General features: G+C 42.5%; 1 protein-coding gene across 3 annotated transcripts in view; it reads left to right on the plus strand.

Annotated features, from left to right (window-relative positions):
• URB2 (URB2 ribosome biogenesis homolog) overlaps nt 1-25,302 on the plus strand; it is a 44,956-nt gene extending 19,654 nt beyond the window's left edge. For all 3 annotated transcript variants that reach the window (XM_066383601.1, XM_066383603.1, XM_066383602.1), the window contains exons 6-10: nt 11,342-11,452; nt 13,516-13,758; nt 16,852-16,939; nt 20,624-20,763; nt 24,173-25,302. In XM_066383601.1, the coding sequence (XP_066239698.1) occupies nt 11,342-11,452; nt 13,516-13,758; nt 16,852-16,939; nt 20,624-20,763; nt 24,173-24,370 (780 nt within the window). In that variant the 3' untranslated portion in view covers nt 24,371-25,302. The remainder of the gene's footprint in view (nt 1-11,341; nt 11,453-13,515; nt 13,759-16,851; nt 16,940-20,623; nt 20,764-24,172) is intronic.
• The last annotated feature ends 1,051 nt before the right edge of the window (nt 25,303-26,353 follow it).

A 26,353-nucleotide genomic window follows, 5' to 3' on the forward strand; every position in this document is an offset into this window, starting at 1 on the left:
GTGAATTATAACAAACAATGCCTGTGATGGAGGGCCTGAATTGGGGAAAAGTAATAAAGGGGCAAAAAAAAAAAAAAAGAAAAAAAAGAAAAAACAAGAGCGTATGGACCCACAAAAAGCAAATAAGGAAAAAATTTGGGTCAAGAATAAAATGATTTGCTTTTAGGTGTTGGTTGTCTAAGAGTTATGATGAGAGGAATAAGAGGAAAACGGAAAAATGGGGAGACAAATTAAAAAATTTCTATTGTATTTAGTGGAACAAGAACTAGATAAAATGGAGAACCAGGGATGGGAGCACTGCTAGTGAGTTAAAAAGTGAAGTAAAATCCCCCCCAAAATGCCACAAACATAAGTTTGAGTCCCAGATAAGATAATTTGTTTTTTATTGAGGTTTGAATGAGAGGAGATGTAAAGGAGAAAGGAAGAAACTAATATAGAGGGAGAAAAGAAAGAGAGAGAGAAAAAAAGAGGGAACCACTAATAGAAGAAAAAAGAAAGGAGAGAGAGAGAGAGAGAGAGAGAGTTAAGGGTTTTGGAGTGCAACCCTCATAGAGAAAGGAAGAGAAGAGAAAAGATAATGGGAGATGTAACACTTATGGGTAGTGTAGTTCAAGGAGAGGAAAGAGTAAGACCGACAGAGAGTTAATCGGCCAAATTGGAGGAGGAAAAAAAGTATCAAGAATGAAGATAAGAGAAACAAACGAACAAATATAATAAAATGGGATAGGTTATAAAGTCTGCAGATTATTCTTGATTTTGAGAGGTTATCTTCTTGCTTTTTCTTTTCTCTCCCTCTTCCTGGTTGGTGACTCTCTACCCCGGGTTCTGCCCCTTTGGCACGCTCAGGTAGAGGTTTGCAGTTGATAAGTCTCTATGGTAATGTCATGTATTGTGCTTTAGTCTCGTTGGCAGTCGAGGCTCATTAGCATTTATAGGCTCCGACAGTGAGAGAGTCCGTGTTCCTGGAGCCTTTCTCCTAGTCTTTCCTTCCTCAATTAGTAGCCTGAGAATCCAGTTATGGGGCTGCTGCTGCCTCTGCCGGGATAGTAAGAGGCTCAAAGAGCTGGCAACTCCCCACTCTATTTCCACTCAGCACAGGGCTCTGGGTAAGGCTCAGTCAGTCAGAGCTGCTAGCATAATCAGGCGGGCTTTCCGCCCACTCAAAGACCTCTGGCTCTGTCTGCCACTCTCTCCGGTAACACAGGCGGGCGCCCACTTCCGGGGCGCTTGGAGGAAACTCTCACTCACTGGCTGCGCGCGCAGACCAGGATATCCGGCCAGCAGTCTCACGCTCTGAGTGAAACCCCCAACCGCAGGGAAAAGTTGCAGCGTTGGAATTGAGTCTCGCTCCGTCCCCGTGTGCGGCTTTTGCAAGGCGCTGGGGCGGCCCGAGATTCCACTTTGGCCCACACAAAGGCCCCTGACTCTGCCCCTCAGTGCGATAACACGGGCGCGCACTGCCGAGGCACTCGGAGGAATCTCTCATTCACTATCTGCGCGCGCAAACCCGGATATGAGGCCGGCCGCGTTTCCCTCTGAGTGAAACCCCCAGCAGCACGGAAAATTTCCACCGTTGGAATTAGTTCTCACTCCCTCCCGTGCGTGGCATTCCCAGGGCGCTGGGGCTGCCCAGAGACTCTGCCCTTGGCCCACAGAAAGGCCTCTGACCCTGCCTCTCCGTGGGGCAACACGGGCACCCACTCTCGGGGCCTAGGAAGAAATCTCTCGCCCACTAACTGCGCACCAACCAGGAGACCAGGTAAAATGGCCGCCCCGCTTGTCTTTCTTTGTTTGGGTTTGGCGCGAGTGTTAGCTTGTATTGCCCGGGTTGCCACAGGATCAGTTTTTCCTCGGCTTGGATCTCCATGCCACAGCCTGGTTCAGCCGTTTGTGCCGTGGCCTGAATCTATTCACCCCCTTTGCCCGCCTCAGTTTCTATATTCACAGTTACCAGAGAAAGCCGCCCTGTTTAGGTTAGTGAGGAAGGCGGAGCATTTCTTACTCCCTATTTCCTTCGGGGTTTGGTTATATATTTAGCCAATTTTTCACTCGACCATATCTTTGGGTGTATTGCAAAGCATCTGGAGGCTCCAAGTATAGGTTTTTCTGTTTCTGGTTGAAGATCTTGTTGAGTTTTGGGGGAGATTTATCGGAATCGCTTCCTACCCCGCCATTACTCTGACGTCATCTACCTAATCCAGTTATTTTACTTTGTCCCTGTTTCCTCTCACCCCTTGCGTCCGTGAGCACTCACAGTTCTTGAATGGAAAGTGAAACAAGTAGGTTGCAGCCGGCCTCCTCACAACACTGTCATGACAAGACAGGACAGGATCTCTGCATTTGGATCGCTGTACCCATTTGTGGCTGATCATTGCACCGTCCTGACACTTGTACATGTTTGGTGTAGTGCAGTGGTTCTCAAACGTTTCGAAGTCAGGACGCATTTAAAATCCTACACATAGGATGATGTCAGAGTAATGGCGGGGTAGGAAGCGATACCGATAAATCTCCCCCAAAACTCAACAAGATCTTCAACCAGAAACAGAAAAACCTATCCTTGGAGCCTCCAGATGTTTCGCAATACACCCGAAGGTATGGTCGAGCGAAAAATTGGCTAAATATATAACCAAACCCTGAAGGAAATAGGGAGTAAGAAATGCTCTGCCTTCCTCACTAACCTAAACAGGGCGGCTTTCTCTGGGAACTGTGAATATAGAAACTGAGGCGGGCAAAGGGGGTGAATAGATCCAGGCCGCGGCACAAATGGCCGAACCAGGCTGTGGCACGGAGATCCAAGTTGAGGAAAAACTGTTCCTGTGGCATTTCCGGCAATACAAGCTAATACTCGTGCCAAACCCAAAGAAAGACAAGCAGAGCAGCCATTTTCTCCGATCCCCTGGTTGGTGCGCACAGATAGTGGGCGAGAGATTCCTTACAAAGCCCCGGGAGTGGGTGCCCGTGTTGTCCCACAGAGAGGCAGAGTCAGAGGCCTTTGTGTGGGTCGAAAGCGGAATCTCTGGGCAGCCCCAGCGTCCAGGGAAAGCCGCGCATGGGAGGGAGCGAGAACTAATTCCAATGGTGGAACTTTTCCGTGCTGGTGGGGGTTTCACTCAGAGGCAAACGCGGCCGGCCTGATATCCTGGTCTGCGCATGCAAATAGTGAGCGAGAGATTCCTCCGAGTGCCTTGGCAGTGCGCGCCCGTGTTATCGCACAGAGAGTCAGAGTCAGGGGCCTTTGTGTGGGCCAAAGCGGAATCTCTGGGCAGCCACAGCGCCCTGGGAAAGCCGTGCACGGGACCGAGCGAGAGCTAATTCCAATGCTGGAACTTTTCCATGCGGTTGGGGGTTTCACTCAGAGCGTGAGACTGCCGGCCTGATATCCTGGTCTGCGTGCGCAGATAGTAAGCGAGAGTTTCCTCCAAGCGCCCCAGGAGTGGGCGCCCGCCTGTGTTACTGGACAGAGTGGCAGAGCCAGAGGACTTTGAGTGGGCGGAAGCCCCGCCTGATTATGCTAGCAGCTCTGACTGACTGAGCCTTACCCAGAGCCCTGTGCTGAGTGGAAATAGAGTGGGGAGTTGCCAGCTCTTTGAGCCTCTTACTATCCCGGCAGAGGCAGCAGCAACCCCATAGCTGGATTCTCAGGCTACTAATTGACGAAGGAAAGACTAGGAGAAAGGCTCCAGGAACACAGACTCTCTCACTGTCAGAGCCTATAAATGCTAATGAGCCTCAACTGCCAACGAAACTAAAGCACAATACATGACATCGCCATAGAGACCTATCAACTGCAAACCTCTGCCTGAGCGTGCCAAAGGGGAAGAACCTGGGGTACAGAGTCACCGACCAGGAAGAGGGAGAGAAAAGAAAAAGCAAGAAGATAACTTCTCAAAATCAAGAATAATCTGCAGACTTTATAACCTATCCCATTTTATTATATTTGTTTGTTTGTTTCTCTTATCTTCATTCTTGATATTTTTTTTTCCTCCTCCACTTTGGCCGATTAACTCTCTGTCGGTCTTCCTCTCTCCTCTCCTGGAACTACACTACCTATAAGTGTTACATCTCCCATTATCTTTTCTCTCCTCTTCCTTTCTCTCTATGAGGGTTGCACTCCAAAACCCTTAATTCACTCTCTCTCTCTCTCTCTCCTCTTTTTTCTTTCTTCTTTTAGTGGTTGCCTCTTTTTTTCTCTTACTCTCTTTCTTTTCTCCCTCTATATTAGTTTCTTCCTTTCTCCTTTACATCTCCTCTCATTCAAACCTCAATAAAAAACAAATTATCTTATCTGGGACTCAAACTTATATTTGTGGCATTTTGGGGTTTTTTTACTTCACCTTTTTAACTCACTAGCAGTGCTCCCATCCCTGGCTCTCCATTTTATCTAGTTCTTGTTCCACTAAATACAATAGTAATTTTTTAATTTGTCCCCCCATTTTCCTGTTTCCCTCTTATTCCTCTCATCATAACTCTTAGTCAACCAACACCAGAAAGAAAATCATTTTATTCTTGACCCAAATTTTTTCCTTATTTGCTTTTTTGGGTCCATACCCCCTTCTTTTTTCTTTCTTTTATTTATTTATTTATTTATTTTTTGCCCCTTTATTACTTTTCCCCAATTCAGGCCCTCCATTACAGGCGTTGTTTGTTATAATTCACAGTTCACCACAAGATTTTCTCATGAAAGAGGGGAGAGGAGAGGAGAGGGGAAAAGGAGGGGGGGAATAATTTCCTTTTTTTTTAATTTTTATTTTACTTTATTTTTCTTTATTTCATTATTAATTTTTTTTAAAAAAAAACCAACTCTTTGATTTTTTATTTTTTAAACTTTTTATTCTTTTTTAAATCTCATTAATACTAACAACAAAACCACCCTTAGATGCCATTAAGGAAGAGAAAATTGAATATCATGGATACAAAAGAAAGAGAGGTAACACAGCTAGATGAGGAAAAATCTATGGAAAAAAATTTAATATATTGGAAACCTTGGAGCTAAATGACAGAGAATTCAAGATAGAAATCCTAAAAATCCTCCAAGATATACAAGAAAACACAGAAAGGCAATTTAGGGAGCTCAGAAAACAACTCAATAAACACAAAGAATATATTTCCAAGGAAATTGAAACTATAAAAACAAATCAAACAGAGATGAAAAACTCAATTCACTGGTTGAAAAATGAAGTAACAAGCTTAGGTAATAGAACAGTTCAGATAGAAGAGAGGATTAGTGAAATAGAAGACAAGCAAGTTGAGGCACAACAGAGAGAAGAAGAAAGAGACTCAAAAATTTAAAAAAATGAGATAGCCCTACAAGAATTATCGGACTCCATCAAAAAGAATAACATAAGAATAATAGGTATATCAGAGGGAGAAGAGAGAGAAAATGGAATGGAGAACATACTCAAACAAATAATAGATGAGAACTTCCCAAGCCTGTGGAAAGAACTAAAGCCTCAAGTTCAAGAAGCAAACAGAACTCCGAGTTTTCTTAACCCCAACAAACCTACTCCAAGGCATATCATAATGAAATTGGCACAAACCAACAGCAAAGAAAAAATTCTCAAGGCAGCCAGGGAAAAGAAGAATACAACATATAAAGGAAGGCCCATTAGATTATCATCAGATTTCTCAACAGAAACTCTACAAGCTAGAAGAGAGTGGACCCCAATATTTAAAGTTCTGAAAGAGAGGAACTTTCAGCCACGAATACTATACCCATCAAAGCTATCCTTCAAATATGAAGGAGAAATAAAAACATTCACAGATACAGAAAAGATGAGGGAATTTATCATCAGAAAACCCCCACTCCAGGAATTACTAAAGGGGGTTCTCCAATCAGATACAAAGAACAAAAAAAAACAAAGCCACAAGTAAAAGCTCCAAGAAGAACACAATACAACCAAATTTAAACTGTGACAACAACAAAAAGAAAGGGGGGGTGAAGATGGAGATTAAGAGTAGCAAAGGATGATGCAGTGCAAAAGTACTCACAAAATAGTTCATTACAATGAACAGGAGAGGAACCCTTTTCTTTACTTAAAGGTAAGCACCATTTGAAAAACCACCACAGAAGCACATGAGATAAAAAAGATAGCAACAGAGGAAAGATGTATGGAATACAACCAAATAAAAACAAAAGATAGAAAACGAAAGAAAAGGATCAAACAAGACACAAAACTAACAGAAAGCAATATATAAAATGGCAATAGGGAACTCACAAGTGTCAATAATTACACTAAATGTAAACGGATTATACTCACCAATAAAAAGGCACAGAGTAGCAGAATGGATTAAAAAAGAAAATCCAACAGTATGCTGCCTACAGGCAACTCATCTAAGTAACAAGGATAAAAACAAATTCAAAGTGAAAGGCTGGAAAACAATACTCCAAGCAAATAACATAAAAAAAAAAGCAGGTGTAGCAATACTCATATCGGATAATGCTGACTACAAGTCAGGAAAAGTACTCAGAGACAAAAATGGCCATTTCATAATGGCTAAGGGGACACTGAATCAAGAAGACATAACAATTCTTAATATATATGCACCAAACCAAGGAGCACCAAAATATATAAGACAGCTACTTATTGACCATAAAACAAAAACTGAAAAAAATACAATCATACTAGGAGACCTCAATACACCGCTGACGGCTCTAGATCGGTCATCCAAACAGAGAATCAACAAAGACATAGTGGCCTTAAACAAAACATTAGAGCACCTGGGTATGATAGACATCTACAGGACATTTCATCCCAAAGTGACTGAGTATACATTTTTCTCCAGTGTACATGGATCATTCTCAAGAATTGACCATATGTTGGGCCACAAAAACAACATCAGCAAATTCAAAAAATCGAAGTTGTAACAAGCATATTTTCTGATCATAAAGCCTTGAAACTAGAAGTCAACTGCAAAAAAGAGGAAAAAAATCCCACAAAAATGTGGAAACTATACAACATACTTTTAAACAATGAATGGGTCAAAGAAGAAATAAGTGCAGAGATCAAAAGATATATACAGACTAATGAAAATGACAATACGACATATCAGAATCTATGGGATGCAGCAAAAGCAGTGATAAGAGGGAAGTTCATATCACTTCAGGCATATATGAACAAACAAGAGAGAGCCCAAGTGAACGAACCACTTACCTTCACACCTACTGGAACTAGAAAAAGAAGAACAAAGAAAACCCAAAACCAGCCGAAGAAAGCAGATAATAAAAATCAGAGCAGAAATAAATGAAATAGAGAACAGAAAAACTATAGAAAAAATTAATAGAACAAGGAGCTGGTTCTTTGAAAAGATCAACAAAATTGATAAACCGTTGGCAAGACTTACCAAAGAAAAAAGAGAAAGAACTCATATAAACAAAATCCAAAATGAAAGAGGAGAAATCACCACGGACAACGTAGATATACAAAGAATTATTGTAGAATATTATTAAAAACTTTATGCCACTAAATTCAACAACCTAGAAGAAATGGATAAATTCCTAGAACAATACAACCTTCCTAGACTGAGTCAAGAAGAAGCAGAAAGCCTAAACAGACCTATCAGTAGAGAAGAAATAGAAAAAACCATTAAAAACCTCCCCAAAAGTAAAAGTCCAGGCCCTGATGGCTATACCAGCGAATTTTATCAAACATTCAAAGAAGACTTGGTTCCTATTCTACTCAAAGTCTTCCAAAAAATTGAAGAAGAAGCAATACTTCCAAACACATTTTATGAGTCCAACATAACCCTCATACCAAAACCAGGCAAGGATGGCACAAAAAAAGAAAACTACAGACCAATATCTCTAATGAATACAGATGCTAAAATACTAAACAAAATACTAGCAAATCGAATACAACAACATATTAAAAAGATAATACATCATGATCAAGTGGGATTCATCCCAGAATCTCAAGGATGGTTCAACATACGTAAAACGGTTAACGTAATACACCATATCAACAAAACAAAGAACAAAAACCACATGATCTTATCAATAGACACAGAAAAGGCTTTCAATAAAATACAACACAATTTTATGTTTAAGACTCTCAACAAAATGGGTATAGAAGGAAAATATCTCAACATGATAAAGGCCATATATGATAAACCATCAGCTAACATCATATTAAATGGCACTAAACTGAAGGCTTTCCCCCTTAAATCAGGAACAAGACAAGGTTGTCCACTCTCTCCACTCTTATTTAATGTGGTACTAGAAGTTCTAACCAGAGCAATCAGACAAGACAAAGAAATAAAAGGCATCCATATCGGAAAAGAAGAAGTAAAGGTATCACTTTTTGCAGATGATATGATGCTATATATCGAAAATCCCAAAGAATCCACAAAAAGACTACTAGAAACAATAAGCCAATACAGTAAGGTCGCAGGATACAAAATTAACATACAGAAGTCAATAGCCTTTCTATATGCCAACAATGAAACAACTGAGAAGGAACTCAAAAGAATAATCCCCTTCACGATTGCAACAAAAAAAATAAAATACTTAGGAATAAACATAACAAAGAATGTAAAGGACTTATATAATGAAAACTATAAACCATTGTTAAGGGAAATCGAAAAAGATATAATGAGATGGAAGAATATACCTTGTTCTTGGCTAGGAAGAATAAATATAATCAAGATGGGTATATTACCCAAAGCAATATACAAATTTAATGCAATTCCCATCAAACTTCCAATGACGTTTTTTAAAGAAATAGAGCAAAAAATCATCAGATTTATATGGAACTATAAAAAACCCCGAATAGCCAAAGCAATCCTAAAGAAAAAGAATGAAGCTGGGGGCATTACAATACCTGACTTCAAACTCTATTATAGGGCCACGACAATCAAAACAGTATGGTATTGGCAGAAAAATAGACAATCAGACCAATGGAAGAGAATAGAAAGTCCAGAAATAAAACCACATATATATAGTCAAATAATTTTTGATAAAGGGGCCAACAACACACAATGGAGAAAAGAAAGCCTCTTCAATAAATGGTGCTGGGAAAACTGGAAAGCCACATGCAAAAGAATGAAACTGGACTACAGTCTCTCCCCCTGTACAAAAATGAACTCAAAATGGATCAAAGATCTAAACATAAGACCTGAAACAATTAAGTACATAGAAGAAGACATAGGTACTAAACTCATGGACCTGGGTTTTAAAGAGCATTTTATGAATTTGACTCCACAGGCAAGAGAATTGAAGGCAAAAATTAATGAATGGGACTACATTAGACTAAGAAGTTTTTGCTCAGCAAGAGAAACTGATAACAAAATAAACAGAAAGCCAACTAAATGGGAAATGATATTTTCAAACAACAGCTCAGATAAGGGCCTAATATCCAAAATATACAAAGAACTCATAAAACTCAACAACAAACAAACAATCCAATAAAAAAATGGGAAGAGGACATGAACAGACACTTCTTCCAAGAAGAAATACAAATGGCCAACAGATATATGAAAAGATGCTCATCTTCTTTCGCTATTAGAGAAATGCATATCAAAACGGCAAGGAGATACCACCTCACACCTGTTCGATTAGCTATTATTAACAAGACAGGTAATAGCAAATGTTGGAGAGGCTGTGGAGAAAAAGGAACCCTCATACACTGTTGGTGGGAATGTAAAGTAGTACAACCATTATGGAAGAACGTATGGTGGTTCCTCAAAAACTGAAAATAGAACTACCTTATGACCCAGCAATCCCTCTACTGGGTATATATCCCAAAAACTCAGAAACATTGATACGTAAAGACACATGCAGCCCCATGTTCATTGCAGCATTGTTCACAGTGGCCAGGACATGGAAACAACCAAAAAGCCCATCAATAGATGACTGGATAAAGAAGATGTGGCACATATACACTATGGAATACTACTCAGCCATAAGATATGATGACATCGGATCATTTACAGCAAAATGGTGGGATCTTGATAACATGATACGAAGCGAAATAAGTAAATCAGAAAAAACTAGGAACTGCATTATTCCATACGTAGGTGGGACATAAAAGTGAAACTAAGAGACATTGATAAGAATGTGGTGGTTATGGGGGGAAGGGGAAAGGGAAAGGGGGAGGGGGAGGGGCACAAAGAAAACAAGATAGAAGGTGACAGAGGACAATCTGACTTTGGGTGATGGGTATGCAACATAATTGAACGACAAGATAACCTGGACTTGTTATCTTTGAATATATGTATCCTGATTTATTGATGTCACCCTATTAAAAAAATGAAATTTAAAAAATAAAATAAAATAAAATAAAATCCTACACATAATTGTAGGCAGACTATATACAAATTTCTGAGAAATATGTTATAATAATTAAGTCAAATATTAAAGAAAAAATATATAAAGTCCAAGCGTGCTTTTATGGTAATTAAACAAAATAAATACAACAAAATTAAATTTATTCTGACATTAAGAAACATTTTTGTGTTACATTTTTTGAGTTATGCTTTTTAGAATTGTAAAAAAGAGGGGTTAAAAAATTTAAAAAAGGACAAAAAGTTAATCTTTATATATATATAGATCCATCTTAGTAAGATTTAGTAAATTTGGCAGGTCCAGCTTGAATGTGTTAAGTTTTTCCATTCTTGTGTTTATGAAAAACATGAGCCTGATGTGTCTTCGCGATTTCTTCAATGTTTGGGCATATATTTGATAGGCAAACTCTCATTTCCTCATCAATACATTGAAGAATTCCTCTCTTTTTACTCTTAATTGTGTTGAGTGCAGAAAACCCCCACCATACATATCATCTTGATACCAAACAAAGGATAAAAGAAACTTGCCTCCTGTCTTTCCGGGGAACATGGGGGGGGGGTAGTGTAAACAATCCAGCACCACAGCTTAACAGCCTTTTGCAACCTAATCAGGAAAGTGAGGTGGGGGGTTGGGCAGACTGTCAGCTTACAGCCAATTCCCCACACTCTGTCCCCCAAGAATCTAAACTCCAAAAACCCTGTTGGTTTTTTGATCCCTAACAGGCACGTATTTCTCTGGAATACCATAGGGCGCACCTGGAAATCTTATAGGGTGCACCAATGCATCCTGGTGCACATTTTGAGAACCACTGGTTTAGTGCGACACTATTGGAAAGACCTACTTTGCCCCAGTTCTGCGCACCTTATTCATTTATTCCCTGTTTGGGGATGCAGAGCATTCCTCTCAGGACCTCGCCCAGCCGGGCCTTGCCCATGACCCTGACACTGTGTCCTAATGGGCTCGGCTCTATGACCTCAGCACCAGTGACAAGCTTCTTCCCAAGGTGGACTTCTTAGGAGAGAGGCAGCTATTTCTGCAAAGTTTTTTCTCTTTTTTCCTTAGGCCATTTTGTCGGCTCTTAAATTGATCAAGTTGCTGCTGAACTGCCCATTTCGTGGAGAGAAAGCCAGTCTGTTCTGGCACACCTGCCCCCAGATCATCACGGCGCTGACTGTGAGTGCTCCACCTCGTCTCCCTATGCAGACAGAGGGTGCTGTTTGCTTCTGCTGGTCTCTGGTTCTGTGTGGAGTGTTCCAGGGGCTGCGTCCTGGAGAAGGCTGTCAACAGGGTGCTTCTCTGTCAGTGTGTGTCCGTCTTCTGTCTGCGCACATCAGGGTCACCAATGGAAGATAATGGCGTGGAGGTGGTGTGAGGACATTGAAGAGCATTAGGAAGCATTAGAGTTTTTATTGTTGTATTTTTCTGGGTGACAGTGTTGATATTAATGGCATTAACATCTAGGAGGTCACATCAGTTCTGGTTGGTAACTTCTTCCAAGGGTGAGGGGTTGCTGCCTTGCTGTGCTGGGCTGTGACCCTGTAGACAGGCAGCAATAGAAGAAATGTAGTGATAGATGGGGCTACTATGGAGGCCTGTTTATTTTTTTTCTTTTTCTTTTTTTTTTTTTTTTCCTGAAGCTGGAAACGGGGAGAGACAGTCAGACAGACTCCCGCATGCGCCCGACCGGTATCCACCCTGCACGCCCACCAGGGGCGACGCTCTGCCCACCAGGGGGCAATGCTCTGCCCCTCCGGGGCGTCGCTCTGTCGTGACCAGAGCCACTCTAGCGCCTGGGGCAGAGGCCAAGGAGCCATCCCCAGCGCCCAGGCCATCTTTGCTCCAATGGAGCCTCGGCTGCGGGAGGGGAAGAGAGAGACAGAGGGGAAGGGGGGGGTGGAGAAGCAAATGGGCGCTTCTCCTATGTGCCCTGGCCGGGAATCGAACCCGGGTCCTCCGCACGCCAGGCCGACGCTCTACCTCTGAGCCAACCGGCCAGGGCCGGAGGCCTGTTTAAATCAGATGAGGTGAGAAGTAATTCTGGAGCTTCCTTTGTCCCCACAAAATTTTGTGGTCATTTTAGTGCATTCCTTTATTGTAGGTGTGTGTGTGTGTGTTTAAAGTCTGTGCTACAGTGAGAGAAAAATAGCTTTATAGAATGGGATGATAATGTCGCAGGTAGATTATTGTTATAATCCCACCCAAACGTTATGTATCGGCACCTAGTGATTATGTACAGTCATCACAGGTCTTTTGTGTTTAAAAGCCAACTTCAGATTGGGACTGACTCAGTGTTTCTGTCCTTTGAAGAGTCTGGCATCAGTGTTATACTTTGGTTTGAATGATCAACATCTATTTGCCATCCTCACCAGCCCTGATGCAAGCTTGTGCTGACTGAGAGGACTGCCCTAGGTTAGCACATTTCCAGGACAGAGGGTCAGAAGAATAGACTTGCTGTTCTTGCTTGTTCTTCTGTTCTGTTTTGCTGTTTTCCTGGGAACCTGAGTTAGGTGATGAATCCCATCTCTAACTAATGTGTATGTGGAGGCGGGTTAGAGTTGGAGAAGAGGGGCCATGTGGCTTGTGGTCAGTGTTGGCTGTGTGCATGGGTAGGTCTGTGTTGCTATAAACACCAGGCTAGATATGGCTTAGATAGATCTAAACGGGATAATGTGACATTAGCACAGCCAGAACACCCAGAAAAAGATGAGCATTGTTAGACCCAGGCCTTAAGAGGCCTCAGCAGAAGTGCTGTTTACAGATAGTGGCACTGGGAAGAGGGTCGCAGGGGCTTGCTTGCAGGTTACGGAGGCAAGACTGAGCTACCTCTCGTCTGGAGTCTGTTCTCTTTATGCTCAAGAATCGTAATTGAACATCCTTAACTAGAACTGATTGTTCAAAACTGTAACAAATAAGTTTAATTAGAGACATGTAGAACTAATCTTTTAAGGAAAATATTATGTGTTTGATGTGAAGTTTTGAAAAATTGGATGAATCACAGTTTGATAAGAAATGGCTTCTTTTCACAGTAGATGGATCCAAAAAAAGTATGGCCTAAAATGGCCAAGTCCATAGTGGTCGCCCTTGGAGATGCCCATTGACCAACCACATGGATAAATTTGGGAGTTTGAATGTTCTTACTTCTGTCACTTCAGTTCTTACCTGTCTTCTTTATTTTTGTGTTATGTCATTTGAAAATCACCTTTATTTTCTCTCTCTCATTTCTTCCTGCCCTGTAGCTGCAAAACCAAGAGGCTTGTCAGGAGCAGCCCCTGCCCTTGGCGGTGTTTGAGCCTACCTTGGACGTCCTGGCCGCGCTGCTGCGGCAGGGGGAGGAGGCCATTGGCAACCCGCACCACGTCAGCCTGGCCTTCAGCATCCTGCTGACAGCGCCGGTGGACCACCTGAAGCCCTCCGAGTACGAGAGCATCTTCCCACGGGTGCACAACGTGCTCTTCTCGATCCTGCAGTGCCACCCGAAGGTGAAGACTGAGAGTTCGGGTCGCCTTCTCTTTGTTGGCATGGTGATTTTGCCTTCAGAAAAGCAGCAGTAAAACTTCACTGTAGCGGGATAAAAATGATTTGCTCAGTGAACAGTTGGCTCTAGTACTTTCCGGAGCCAGAGTGTCTTCTCAGGCACAGAGATGTTTGACCTTCCCATTGGGCTGTTTGAGTGTTGGATCTGACACTTTGAACAGTGTTTGCCTACTGGCTATTTAAGGAAGCTTATTAGAAATTACTCTGTTTTTGCAGATCAAGTGTTTAAATGTCACTCACTTGCTTAGCTTTCTTTTTGAGTTTGTAATTCAAGTGGGTATAGAGAGGGAGGCATCCTGAGTTCCAATCTTTTAGTATGCTGCCTTTTTTTTTTATAGAGAGAGAGAGAGAGAGAGAGAGGGTTAGACAGAGACAGACAGGAACAGAGAGATGAGAAGCATCAATCATTAGTTTTTCGTTGTGCATTGCAACACCTTAATTATTCATTGATTGCCTTCTTATACGTGCCTTGACTGTGGGCCTTCAGCAGACCGAGTAACCCCTTGCTCGAGCCAGCGACCTTAGGTCCAAGCTGGTGAGCTTTGCTCAAACCAGATAAGCCCTCGCTCAAGCTGGCAACCTTGGGGTCTCGATCCTGGGTCTTCTGCATCCCAGTCCAACGCTCTATTCACTGCGCCACCACCCGGTCAAGCTAGTATGCTGCCTTTTAAATTAAACTGACACTGGAAACTAATGCCTCAGAAAAGGTCCAGCCAATATTTATTGAACATTTGCTATGTGTCTCCTTTCACTGCTGCATGCAAATGTAAAAAGCAGGTGGTAATCCGATTTTACTGATAAAGACACAGAGGCTCAGAACTGCAGTGTCATCCAGCTAAGTCTAAGTCTTACATTTAGGACTGGGTTTCTCTGGCCAGTGTTCTTTTTACTGTGCCACGTCTACACGTGGGATGCCTGGGAACTCATAAATAAGGATAGAGATGTATCCACAGGCGTAGTCACTAAGTTCTGAGTGTTTTAATGTCTTAAGGATGGAGACCCGCCAGTGATGTGGGTTTTGAAACATTCATTCCCTGGCACACTAATCCCACATGATACTGGCCCACTCCAGCGCTGTCCCCTTACTGAACAGCTGCCTTTGGCTCTGCCTCTCTGGTCAGAATCTTTGTTATTCAGACTCTCTGCTGACAGAGTTTTATGTGACCACATAGTATAAATACAGTAGCAATCAATAACAAACTGAAATTGCAGGTCTTCTGAAAGATGTAGGATTTCACACAACTGATAAAAGTAATGTTAGGGTGTTTAAATCTCCTGCGAAACCAGTAACAAATGTCCATTTAGCAGAATCAGACTGTTTAATGAGAGAATTGACAAGGATAATGGCATAAGGATGATGTGACTAATAATAATTGCTCACCCTCATATTGCCTGTGGGGTAGAGAGGGGGAATGGGGCCCCTGTGGTACCTGGTCAGTGTTGGCAGTGTACGCAGTAGGTCCAAGCTGATGGGTGCACCAGGCTGGAATCTGCTTAGGTCGGCCGAAAGGGGAGAGGTGGCATGAAGCGAGCCCGGGCAGAGCACCCAGCAGAAGGGTCAGCAGCGGATGTTCTTCTAAGCATCTTACATGTTGTAGCTATTTCATTCTTATGATCAGTTATCATTCTCATTTTGTAGCTATGGAAACAAGCACAGAAAAGTTGGGTGACCTGCCCAAGATCACATATAAGCCAGGGTGTGAACTCAGATAGTCTGGCCCTGGGTTTTTGCACTTTCAATTATATAATAGAGGATTAACAGATCCTAGGAAGATTTGATGAAGCTCTGGAGTACTTTGCAGAAATAACCTTTTTCTGAACTTGTTGAAAATGTTGATAATTTGATGAAAAGAATGTGATGTTTTGTTGCCAAGCATTTGGCTGGATAAGTTGGACCAAGGAAAACAATTCCGCCCTTGGATTTATTGTTTGTTCATTCTAAGAATTAGAGCAGTGCCATCTGAAAGAACTTTCTGTGGTGAGGGATATGCTCCGGACTTGCACTGTCCAGCATGGTGACCACTGGCCACACATGTCTTAACCAGTTGAAATGTGGTCTAAGAACTATATGACTAAGACTTGAATTTTAATTAGTAAGTTGTCACATTTGATTTGTTTGTGGATACTTTATTGGACAGTTTTTTGTTTTGTGATCTAAGGATGGTTGAATATAAAAGAAGTGTGTTCATAATTTTCATATCATTTTTCAAGATAAAGTTCCAACCAGCCCTTTCATCACTAAGAAATGAGAAATTTTCTTTTATTTATTTTTTTAAAGTAAGAAGTGGGGAGCTAGAGAGACAGACTCCCACATGCTCTCTGAGGAGGATCCAACCAGCAACCTCCATCTGGGGCTGATGCTCAAATCAACCAAGCTATCTTTAGTGCCTGGGGCCGACGCTGGAATCAACCAAGCTATTCTCAGTGCCTGGGATTGACGCTCAAACCATTTGAGTGACTGGCTATGAGAAAGGAAGAGAGAGAGAAGGGGGAGAAAGAGGAGAAAAGAGGCAGATGATTGCTTCTCATGTGTGCCTTGACCAGGGATTGAAACTGGGATGTCCGCATGCCAGGCCAGTGCTCTTATCATTGAGCCAACTGTCCAGGGCAAGAAAGAAGAGCCTTGATCCTTATTTTAAATGTATTGGCTTTACATAATTTTTTTTCTAGTGCTAGTTATATTTGAGTACATTGGTTTTTGTTCCTTTTATTGCTTATTTCTACCCATTCCCATAATACAGATGTAATAGTTTATAGTAAAAGATACAGATTCAGCAAATAATAAACTAGGGTTGCCCCGTTAGATTCCTAACATTCTGCAGCATGGAAACCCTGCCTCAGACCTTAAGTATTAAGGAGTCAAGTAAATAGATGAACAATTTCCCCAGAAAGTCCAGGCAAAAAAGACGTCACCACAGCTGCTTGGAACATCCTAGCGGATGAGGTTAAGAGGGAAATGAAGATGAACGCCTTCAAAGAAAAGTTGAACTAACAATTACTTACATATTTTTACATTCTTTTGTCTGTTATCATTACAGGTAATGCTGAAAGCCATCCCTTCTTTCTTGAACTGTTTTCATCGGTTGGTGGTTTCAGTTATGCATGAAGGAAGGCAGAAAGACAAAGGTAAGTAACTTCATAGTCAGAGTATCAGCCACACAATTTCAAATGTGTTTATCTTGCGGTGTCTCTGGCCACATATGCTACTGAAAATAAAACCATTCAGTTGGGTGTAAGCAAAAGAAATACTCCAACCATCAAATGAATATGAAAAACAATTTTAAAAAATTTCAGACTATCATAATTTTTTTCTATATCTAGAATTGAATGCATTTGATACCTCCTAATTGAACTAGTTCTTTTTCTGGGGGAAAAAACCCCATATCTAGATTCAGAAAATATTTACTTTTATATAAAAGGGATATAAAAGCAGCTAGAATCCCATTCTTGGCCCTAAGAACTTCATATTTTAATGGGAGATAAAGAGGAACAGGCAGTTGTAGCTCTGTCTCGCTTTATGAAAAGGGATGGGTCCCTCCTGCAGCTCCACATGTCAGCCCCGTCCTGGTGAAGTCCTGCTTGTTTACCAATGAAGCCGGCTGCCGTGTGGCAACACATACATGATATGGACGACTTGTTTTCCTGCCTTGAAGATTGTTGATTCCTGCTCAATTTCTGATTTGGGGAGATTCTTATTAGAAATTTGGTTTTAAATTATAAATGTAAATATAAATAAGACATGTAAAGTGAGACTGTGTATATTGCACACTGTCTAGCTTGCTAAGCATGGACTGGCATCATGCCATATGATGGGAGCCTGGGACTGCAAGGGAGGGCTTTGTAAGTACAGTTGGAGGGTGTCAGAGACGACCCTGGGCAGTGGTTCTGGACTGACTAGGAATAGACAAGAGGTGCTCAGCTTCTCCCCTGCCACTGTGGATCAGTTCAGCAGGTTCAGATTTATAGATTTAAGCTGTCTCTATTCAAACCAACTAACTTTTGAGGGGAAAGAGCAGGTATAGTTAGCATTATAATTACCAATTTATTCTGCCTGGTTTGGAGACTAGTCAGAGATTACACAGTTAGGTGTTTGGCTGTCTCCCGTGCAGAGAAAGCTTCCATGTGATCTTGTAAATATATTTAGGGGCAGGATTGGGAAACAGGCTCCAGATCTGCCGCGAGCCTGGGTCGGCTGCTGGTGGCCAACTGCAGTTTCGTGTCGAGGCCTCCAGGGCACGTCTCAGCTCAGTGAGAAGGAAGCCCTGGTCGTGGTCTCACCAAGCAGCGCAGCAGTCCTCAGAGTCCTGGTCACACGCTGTCGCAGGTGGTTCTATGTGCAGCTCACCATGTGTCCTTTGTCTGAGGAGGCATGGGGACACAGTATGCGGGCTGATTCTGCCATATGGTCTGCTGCCTCCAAGCTGGTGTGGCTCAGTCATCTCCAGTCAGCCAAGACGTGGTCCTCTAATGTATTTGAGGAATGACCGAGTAGAATTTTAACCACTTGCTCTCTTTTGGTTGGTATCTGATGTACTATCTAGTGAATGTTAACAATTTACATAGTTTTATGAAATAACATTGATCTAGAAAATTTGCACATACGTAAGATGTTTGTATGTATAATCAACATCTTAAAGAAGACATTGTACATTCTAAAAATCAAGTTTTTATTAAGGCATAATATCTGAGTCACAAACTACATTCATTTAAAGTATACAATTAGGCCCTGGCCGGTTGGCTCAGTGGTAGAGCGTTGGCCTGGCGTGCGGGGGACCCGGGTTCGATTCCCGGCCAGGGCACATAGGAGAAGCGCCCATTTGCTTCTCCACCCCCCGCCTCCTTCCTCTCTGTCTCTCTCTTCCCCTCCCGCAGCCAAGGCTCCATTGGAGCAAAGATGGCCCGGGCGCTGGGGATGGCTCCTTGGCCTCTGTCCCAGGCGCTAGAGTGGCTCTGGTTGCGGCAGAGCGACGCCTCGGAGGGGCAGAGCATCGCCCCCTGGTGGGCAGAGCGTTGCCCCTGGTGGGCGTGCTGGGTGGATCCTGGTCGGGCGCATGCGGGAGTCTGTCTGACTGTCTCTCCCCATTTCCAGCTTCAGAAAAATACAAAAAAAAAAAAAAAAAAAAGAAGACTGCCATACTGCTTTCTCCTCCTTATTAAAAAATAAATAAAAAAAATAAAAATAAAGTATACAATTAATGTACTTTCATAAGCAACTACATGCAGGAAACCCCCACCATAATCAAACTACAGAACATTTGTATCACGCCCTAGAGTCCCACTTTTAAAAAACTTTTATTTATTAGCTACAGACAGAAACAGACAGGATGGGAGAGAGAGATGAGAAGCATCAACTTGTAGTTGTGGCACCTTACTTGTTCATTGATTGCTTCTTATACATGTCTTGACTGGGGGCCTCCAGCTGAGCCAGTGACCTTGGGCTCAAACCATGAGATCATGTGTGTGATCCCATATTCAAGCTGTTGACCCCTGTGCTCAAGCTGGAGGTCCTGGGCTCAAGTTGGATACCTCAGGGTTTTGAACCTGGGACCTCAGCATCCCAGGTTGTTGCTCTATCCACTGCACCACCACCAGTCAGGCCTCCAGGATCTTGCAGTCTGTTCCTGCTGAGGCACCAGCCCCTGGCAACCACTCATCTGTTTTTATGGCACTGTAGCCTGTTTGCATTTTCTAGGATTTTATAAAAGTAGGTATATCATTCTGTTGAATGATGAGAATGGGGCAGGTCCTCTGGCTGAGCTGGGGTTCTCCACCTGACTCTGTGGTGGAGGCCTGGGGGAGCAAGTGTAATCTGGGCTGTGGGTAACACTTTAGAATTCTTGGTTTAGCTGTCTCACCCTGTTCAAGTGTTCAAGTTCTTGAGTGGGATTTGTTAAAGAGGGCTTGCATGGCCCTGGCACCTTAAGATGGAAGGAACTAGGAATCAGAATAAATCTGGGGTCTGACCAGGTGGTGGCACAGGATAGAGCATCAGACTGGGATGCAGAGGACCCAAGTTCGAAATCCCAAGTTCACCGGCTTGAGTGCAGGATCACCAACTTGAGTGCAGGGTTGCTGGCTTGAGCATGGCATCATAGACCTGATGACCCCATGGTCGCTGGCTTGAGCCCAAGGTTACTGGCTTGAGCAAGGGGTCACTCACTCTGCTGTAGCCTCTGGTTAAGGCACATACAAGAAAGCAATCAGTGAACAACTAAGATGCTGCAACAAAGAATTGATGCTTCCTATCTCTCTCCCTTCCTGTCTGTCTGTCCCTATCTGCCCCTCTCTCTGTCTCTGTCTCTCTGCTTCTGTCACCAAAAAAGAAAGAAATGTGGGAAGATAGTAATAATAATTGATTCTAATACATGTGTCTGCCTATAAGAGAAGAATCCTACATATTTTCTGAAATGTAAGGAGGTAATGACATAATTAGGCCATCTTTAAAGTCATATGATGTCAAAAACCATTTTTAAAGAGAATTTTTCATCATTTCTATATTTTAAGCCTTCCTTGTAGAGCTCCATCCCTTTTCAAATACAATATATATCCTAGATTTCATCCTAAAAATCTTGCTTATTTCAGTAGAGTCTTAAAAAAAGTGTTTAAGTATATTAAATGTTTTTCCCTCTGTTATACAGGCAAATATTTGGACATAGCATCTTCCCTCATTCTGGCTACAGAATAGTCTAATTAAAGAGTGAGACAAATGGAAAGTTTGAATAATTTGGGGCTAAATGAAAAGTATAAAATTGGAAGAATTACAACACATGGTTTTTGAACCGATTGGTTTGGCAACCTTGGCTCCTACAGGCAGCGCGGATGACTTGCCGGTGGTCCTGGAGTGCGCCCGCCTGGTGGAGAGGATGTATAGCCACATCGCCGCGCGGGCCGAGGACTTCACGGTGTTTTCCCCCTTCCTGGTGGCCCAGTATGTGACGGAGCTGCAGAAGGTGAGCCTGTAGCCCCCTCTCCGCAGTATTTCAGCCGGCGCCCTTTGGAGCAGCTTCTCCACCAGAGTGTCCAGCGCTGTTCTGGCCGGCTCATCCAGTTTTGAGGCAGCTGTCCTGCATGTCCTCAGGGGCAGAGCAGCACATCTGCATTGTAGTTGAGGACTGAACGAAGTGACGTTCAAAGGGCACAGTGCTGGTGCATGGCACTCACCCAGTAACTGTTAGGTCTCTTCTCGCCCCTGTTTTGCTTAGCCTCTTGAGTAGTCAGGAAGATGAAATGCTCCCCAGGAACACAGGAGCTCTCATAGGACCGAGCTTATTGGTGACCAGAAAGAGGGGCCCTGGGACCCCTCAGCAGCAGGAGTTCACGGATCTATTCTCATTGGGTCCGCTGTGCATGTGACTCTGCTGCTGTCAGATCCTCAGAGTAGATGACATGGTGGGGGCAGCAGCAGAACAATTAAAACCATTGGTAAACTTGTAATGTTAGAGATGCTGCATTTTTCAAGGGCCATTAGGCTGGATGGCCTTCCTCACAAAACCTGGCAGTGCACTAGCTTTCATCCTGACCCCGTCTTGGGATGAGTGTATAACTACTAGATAATTTTCAATGCCACTGGCCCTGCTCACCTCAGCCTGTGGAGATGCCTGTTAATGGTGGGCCATTGGCCAGGTAGGGAGGAGGGACCACGCTTTAGGGGACATTCTGGCTCCAAGGGAGCACACTTTGTCCTCACCAGACCCTCTGTGTTTAAGACCTTCAAATTGTCCTCTGAATCAGCCTCTGAATGAGATGTGGGCTTGGAGTTTGGTTTCCTTGGGATTGTTTAGCATTTTTATAGAGTCTTGATATTTTCCAAGCACTTAAGTATTAATCTGTAAGGGTTCATTTAAGGAAAAGCTGGCATTATTTTCTGTTTCGTTGAAAAATAAAATGAGTCACTGATATCACTTAAGTAAGAGCCAAGAAGGGAAGTTATAATTTGAATCCGTAAGTCCCTAATTATTACTCTTGAAATTCACCTTATGAAAAGTCTCTAGTTTCCTGACCTCATTATTCCTGTCTAATTTATGCTTATCAGTTATTTTTTTATTTTTAATCTTGAAAGCCAAAGACCCAGGGAATTAACAAGGGCTGTAGTATCCCAGCATCCATTGGCAGGAGAGTCTGTGCTTATCTTTCATTTGTTTCTCAATTTAGTGATGCAGAAAATAGTCCTTATGCACCAGAGGCTTCTACTGCGAGAGCTATGAATCTTTGTAGACCAGAAGGACGATTTTAAAGTTAATTACTAATAGATAGCAAGTATAGCTGAGCAAACCTCTTTGCGTTCCCCTCATAATTCTGTGGAATGGACATTAGTGAAGGTCTGTCAGTAGTTTGAGCAGATGACCTGGTGGGACCGTCATTCAGAAGAAGCAGTGACTCTTGCAGATCTTGTTCCCTCCATGCAGTAATGTATCACAGTGGAGACGAGTCAGGGCATTTCTTTTATGGTCACTTTCCTCTTTTACCCATAGATCAAATTTACAACTGTTCCTCTGCAATAGCTTAAAATAATAGTTTGTGCTGCTCATCCTGCCCAAGACTTTTTGGAGCTACTCAGGGATGTTTTCATTTATTGGCCAGTGATCTTAGTGCTGTAGAAATTGACTTTTATCTCCTTGTTTTATAAGTAAGTTGTCTAAAACACAGTTTTTCAACTGCTGGTCCATGGATTGTCCCCCAGAAATTTCATACTGGTCTGTGAAAGAGTTAACCCACTCTCAGGTTGTATGAAGATTACAGACCCCATGAACTAAGTCGAATTTTCTTATGCTCAGGGTGATTTCTGCCTTAGTGGTCTCTGAAATAATTCTGTTTTCACTGTTCCCCAAATATAAAAAGGTTGAAAACCACTGGTCTAAAACATAAAGATGCGATGGTCACGTGGGCATCCTGTTAGCCACCAGAGCTCTCGGCTCTGGTGTTGACATCCTATCTGTGAGAAGGAATCCTGACAAATGTGGCTCCAGTCTCAGTTCTTCACCTGGGGAAGTCACTTCACCTCTTCTGCCTTTGGAAGCGGAGTTACTTGTTTAGTGTGTGATGATTGAATGAGGGAATGAACAGTTGACTTTAAAGTCCTCACCCTCCTTTTGTTTTTCACTTATCCTTCTTGTTCTATTCTTCTTTCCCTCCCTGCTGCTGTATTGTGAAGTCTACCAGCAAGGCAGTGCACCTTTCTTCCTTGAGTGTTCTCATTTATAAAACAGTGCAATTTAAGATGATCATCTGTCACAAGTGTTTTGAACTCTCATGTGAACATGATCATGACTTTGAAGAATAGCATCCTTTTAGTGACAGACACAAATGGCCTCTTTAGGAATCTGCCTCCCAGTGGTTGCCTTGGTAATTCAGACTCCTCCCAGTTAATAAGCTAGGTCCCCGCTGCAAGCTGTAGTTAGCGGAAAGGCACTGTGGTTTGCAGATGACCTCTTCTAGGTCATCAGCACATTAGTAAAGTCAGCCACATCCCGGCCTCTCTGCTGGTGGGACCTTTCGACTGCTTTTTGTTTTCAGTTCGTGGGACACTCAGACTCTGCTCAGCTCCACGTTCAGCTGAAACCTGAGCAGCGGTCACAGAGGCCAGTCCTGCTCTCCTGGCCTTTTGTCTAGATATTAGTCTGAGTCTGATCTGAAAGTTTGTGTGTGATATCCAGTATAACCCAGTCAGAGCCAGACTGCCCACTCCCCTATTGTAGTCTAGGTTTTAGTTAACCCAGAATGTCAGGAAAGAAATCAGTCCTTTTAGACACAGGGACCAATGGACCATTCTCTGGCAGTTAGAGATTTAGGGCCCATTGTGCTGTTGTTGATGGAAATAAAAATATCCATTAAGTGATAATCAAATCACATCTGATGCTGGGTGGTATAATGGGATTTAGTTGCTAATGTAGGCCTGTCAGTGATCTGTTTGTTGAGTGTCAGAGCCTTTCTGCTCCCCTGCCTATTCACTCACTGCCCTGCTCGGGGGCGGTGAGGTCAGTCAGGGTAGTAAACATTGCTGCCAGTTAGTATAGCCTCCAGCGCAACTGACCATGTGGAAGAATTTAACACCATGTGCAGGCAGCTTAGATGTAAAGACGAGTCCCATTTTTAACTGCCCCTGTTAAACACATAGGCCTCCAGTGTTTATTTATTCAAAGTTACCCCTGTGATGTCCAGGTTTTTGTTCACTTGAGTTGGCTTCTATTTCTCCAAAGTAGAAACTTTTAAGATATGAATATTCAATTATGTAAGTTGTGTACAAATTGGTATTTTAAAAGGAATATCTTTTCTCAAGTTGGAGGCAGACATTGAAATGCCTCATCAGGACTGCCTAGCACCTGCCTGTTTTGTCTGATGGAGACATGTGTCCCTCCCCAGGTCACCTTGTATCCAGCAGTGAAAGGCCTTCTGCAGGAGGGCATCTACCTTGTCCTGGACCTCTGCATAGAGCCAGACGTCCAGTTCCTGCGGGCCTCACTGCCTCCAGGAGCCAGAGACATCTTCCGGGAGCTGCACAATGACTATGTCAAGTACCACAAGGCAAAACACGAAGGGGAGAAGCGGTACACCGTCTAAGACTGCGTGATGGTGTTCTGCGCAACGTGGAGAGTGGAGACTTCAGATATTCTCATCCACCATGGGAAATGTGCGAAAACCTTCTGGGTTTATTTACTGTACATACTGTGTTTTACAGTCCTGTGTTTAACACTGAGTGTTTTTTACATTATTTTTATGTAGTAAGTATTACAATAGAATCCTGAAAATACACCTCAGAATGGGCAAACTCAATAGAGTCGCGGAGCCTCTCGTGGCCATTTCCAGCATGGTTCTTGTGGTGCTTCTGTGCACTAGGACCTGCACAGAACTCGGGTTTTACCTCAGGTACATGGCTGTGCAACCAAGTCCTACTGAAATAGCTTTGCCTTTTATGTTTATCGAGTCACATGAGAAGTATTGTTGAGATACCATGTTTTCTGACCACCTTCTGATGGAGCTGGGGAGGCTGGAGCTCTGGGTGGGAGTGGCTAGCCTGAGGGTGGGTGGTCGGCAGCCGAGGATGGGGCTCGTGCTCCTGCCTGTCTTCCTGCTTCAGCACAGTTTGTTTATCTCTTACAGTGGTTTTCTATTCAGTCTAGGAAATTCTCTTCATTATTTTTTTTCTTATTACCTAAAGAATATATTTCATTATAGCAATTTGAGAAAATAAAAATGAAAGGGAAAAAATTATTTATTTATTTAAAGGGAAACTGTTTTAAAGTAAGTGGTTTCAGCTGCCTGTACAGCTTTTGTCCCTTTGATTGACGTCTTACATAAGCGACTGTCGTTGCCAGATTGGATCATACATGAAGTTTTTTGTTGTTATTGCATTACCTAGCTTTTATTCCTGTGTAATATTCCTTTCACATCTGTGGATCTATAAAGGCATTTGATGTGCTTTTTAATGGCCGCATAGTAGCCCGTTGAGTAAACACAGCTGTTTTATTTAATAAACCTCCATGGTTAGATAACAGGGTCTTTTCAAATTTCCCTTTACACATGGTGTTTGCAGCTGAAGCTCTCTCTGTCTTTATTTCCATGAGATAAATTCCCGTAAGTTGTACTGATGGTCAAAAATCCTATCAAGTTGTGTTTTTTAAGAGCGAGAAGAAGGGAGAGAAAAAGAGACAAATACTGACCTGTCCCTGTATGTGCCCTGACCAGGGATTTAACTTGTAACCTTTATGTATTGGGATAATGCTTATAACCAACCAAGCTATCTAGCCCGGGCAAAAATCCTGTTTGTTTTTAAAGATTTATATCAATATTGCTAACTTGCCCTCCAGAAAGTATACTAATTTATATTTTCACTAGTGAGTCAATTTTAATATTATTGGTTTTCTTTATGTTATGCTTCTTTGATGGCAAAATGTTACTTTGTTTGGAATTTCTTTTTTTTTTATTTTATTATTATTATTTTTTTAATTTTATTTTTTTAATGGGGTGACATCAATAAATCAGGATACATATATTCAAAGATAACAAGTCCAGGTTATCTTGTCGTTCAATTATGTTGCATACCCATCACCCAAAGTCAGATTGTCCTCTGTCACCTTCTATCTAGTTTTCTTTGTGCCCCTCCCCCTCCCCCTTTCCCTCTCCCATTCCCCCCTCCCCCCCGTAACCACCACACTCTTATCAATGTCTCTTAGTTTCACTTTTATGTCCCACCTACCTATGGAATAATGCAGTTCCTGGTTTTTTCTGATTTACTTATTTCGCTTCGTATCATGTTATCAAGATCCCACCATTTTGCTGTAAAAGTTCCGATGTCATCATTTCTTATGGTTGAGTAGTATTCCATAGTGTATATGTGCCACATCTTCTTTATCCAGTCATCTATTGACGGGCTTTTTGGTTGTTTCCATGTCCTGGCCACTGTGAACAATGCTGCAATAAACATGGGGCTGCATGTGTCTTTACGTATCAATGTTTCTGAGTTTTGGGGGTATATACCCAGTAGAGGGATTGCTGGGTCATAAGGTAGTTCTATTTTCAGTTTTTTGAGGAACCACCATACTT

The sequence above is a fragment of the Saccopteryx leptura genome, chromosome 1, assembly GCF_036850995.1.
Source record: "Saccopteryx leptura isolate mSacLep1 chromosome 1, mSacLep1_pri_phased_curated, whole genome shotgun sequence".
NCBI lineage: Eukaryota > Metazoa > Chordata > Mammalia > Chiroptera > Emballonuridae > Saccopteryx > Saccopteryx leptura.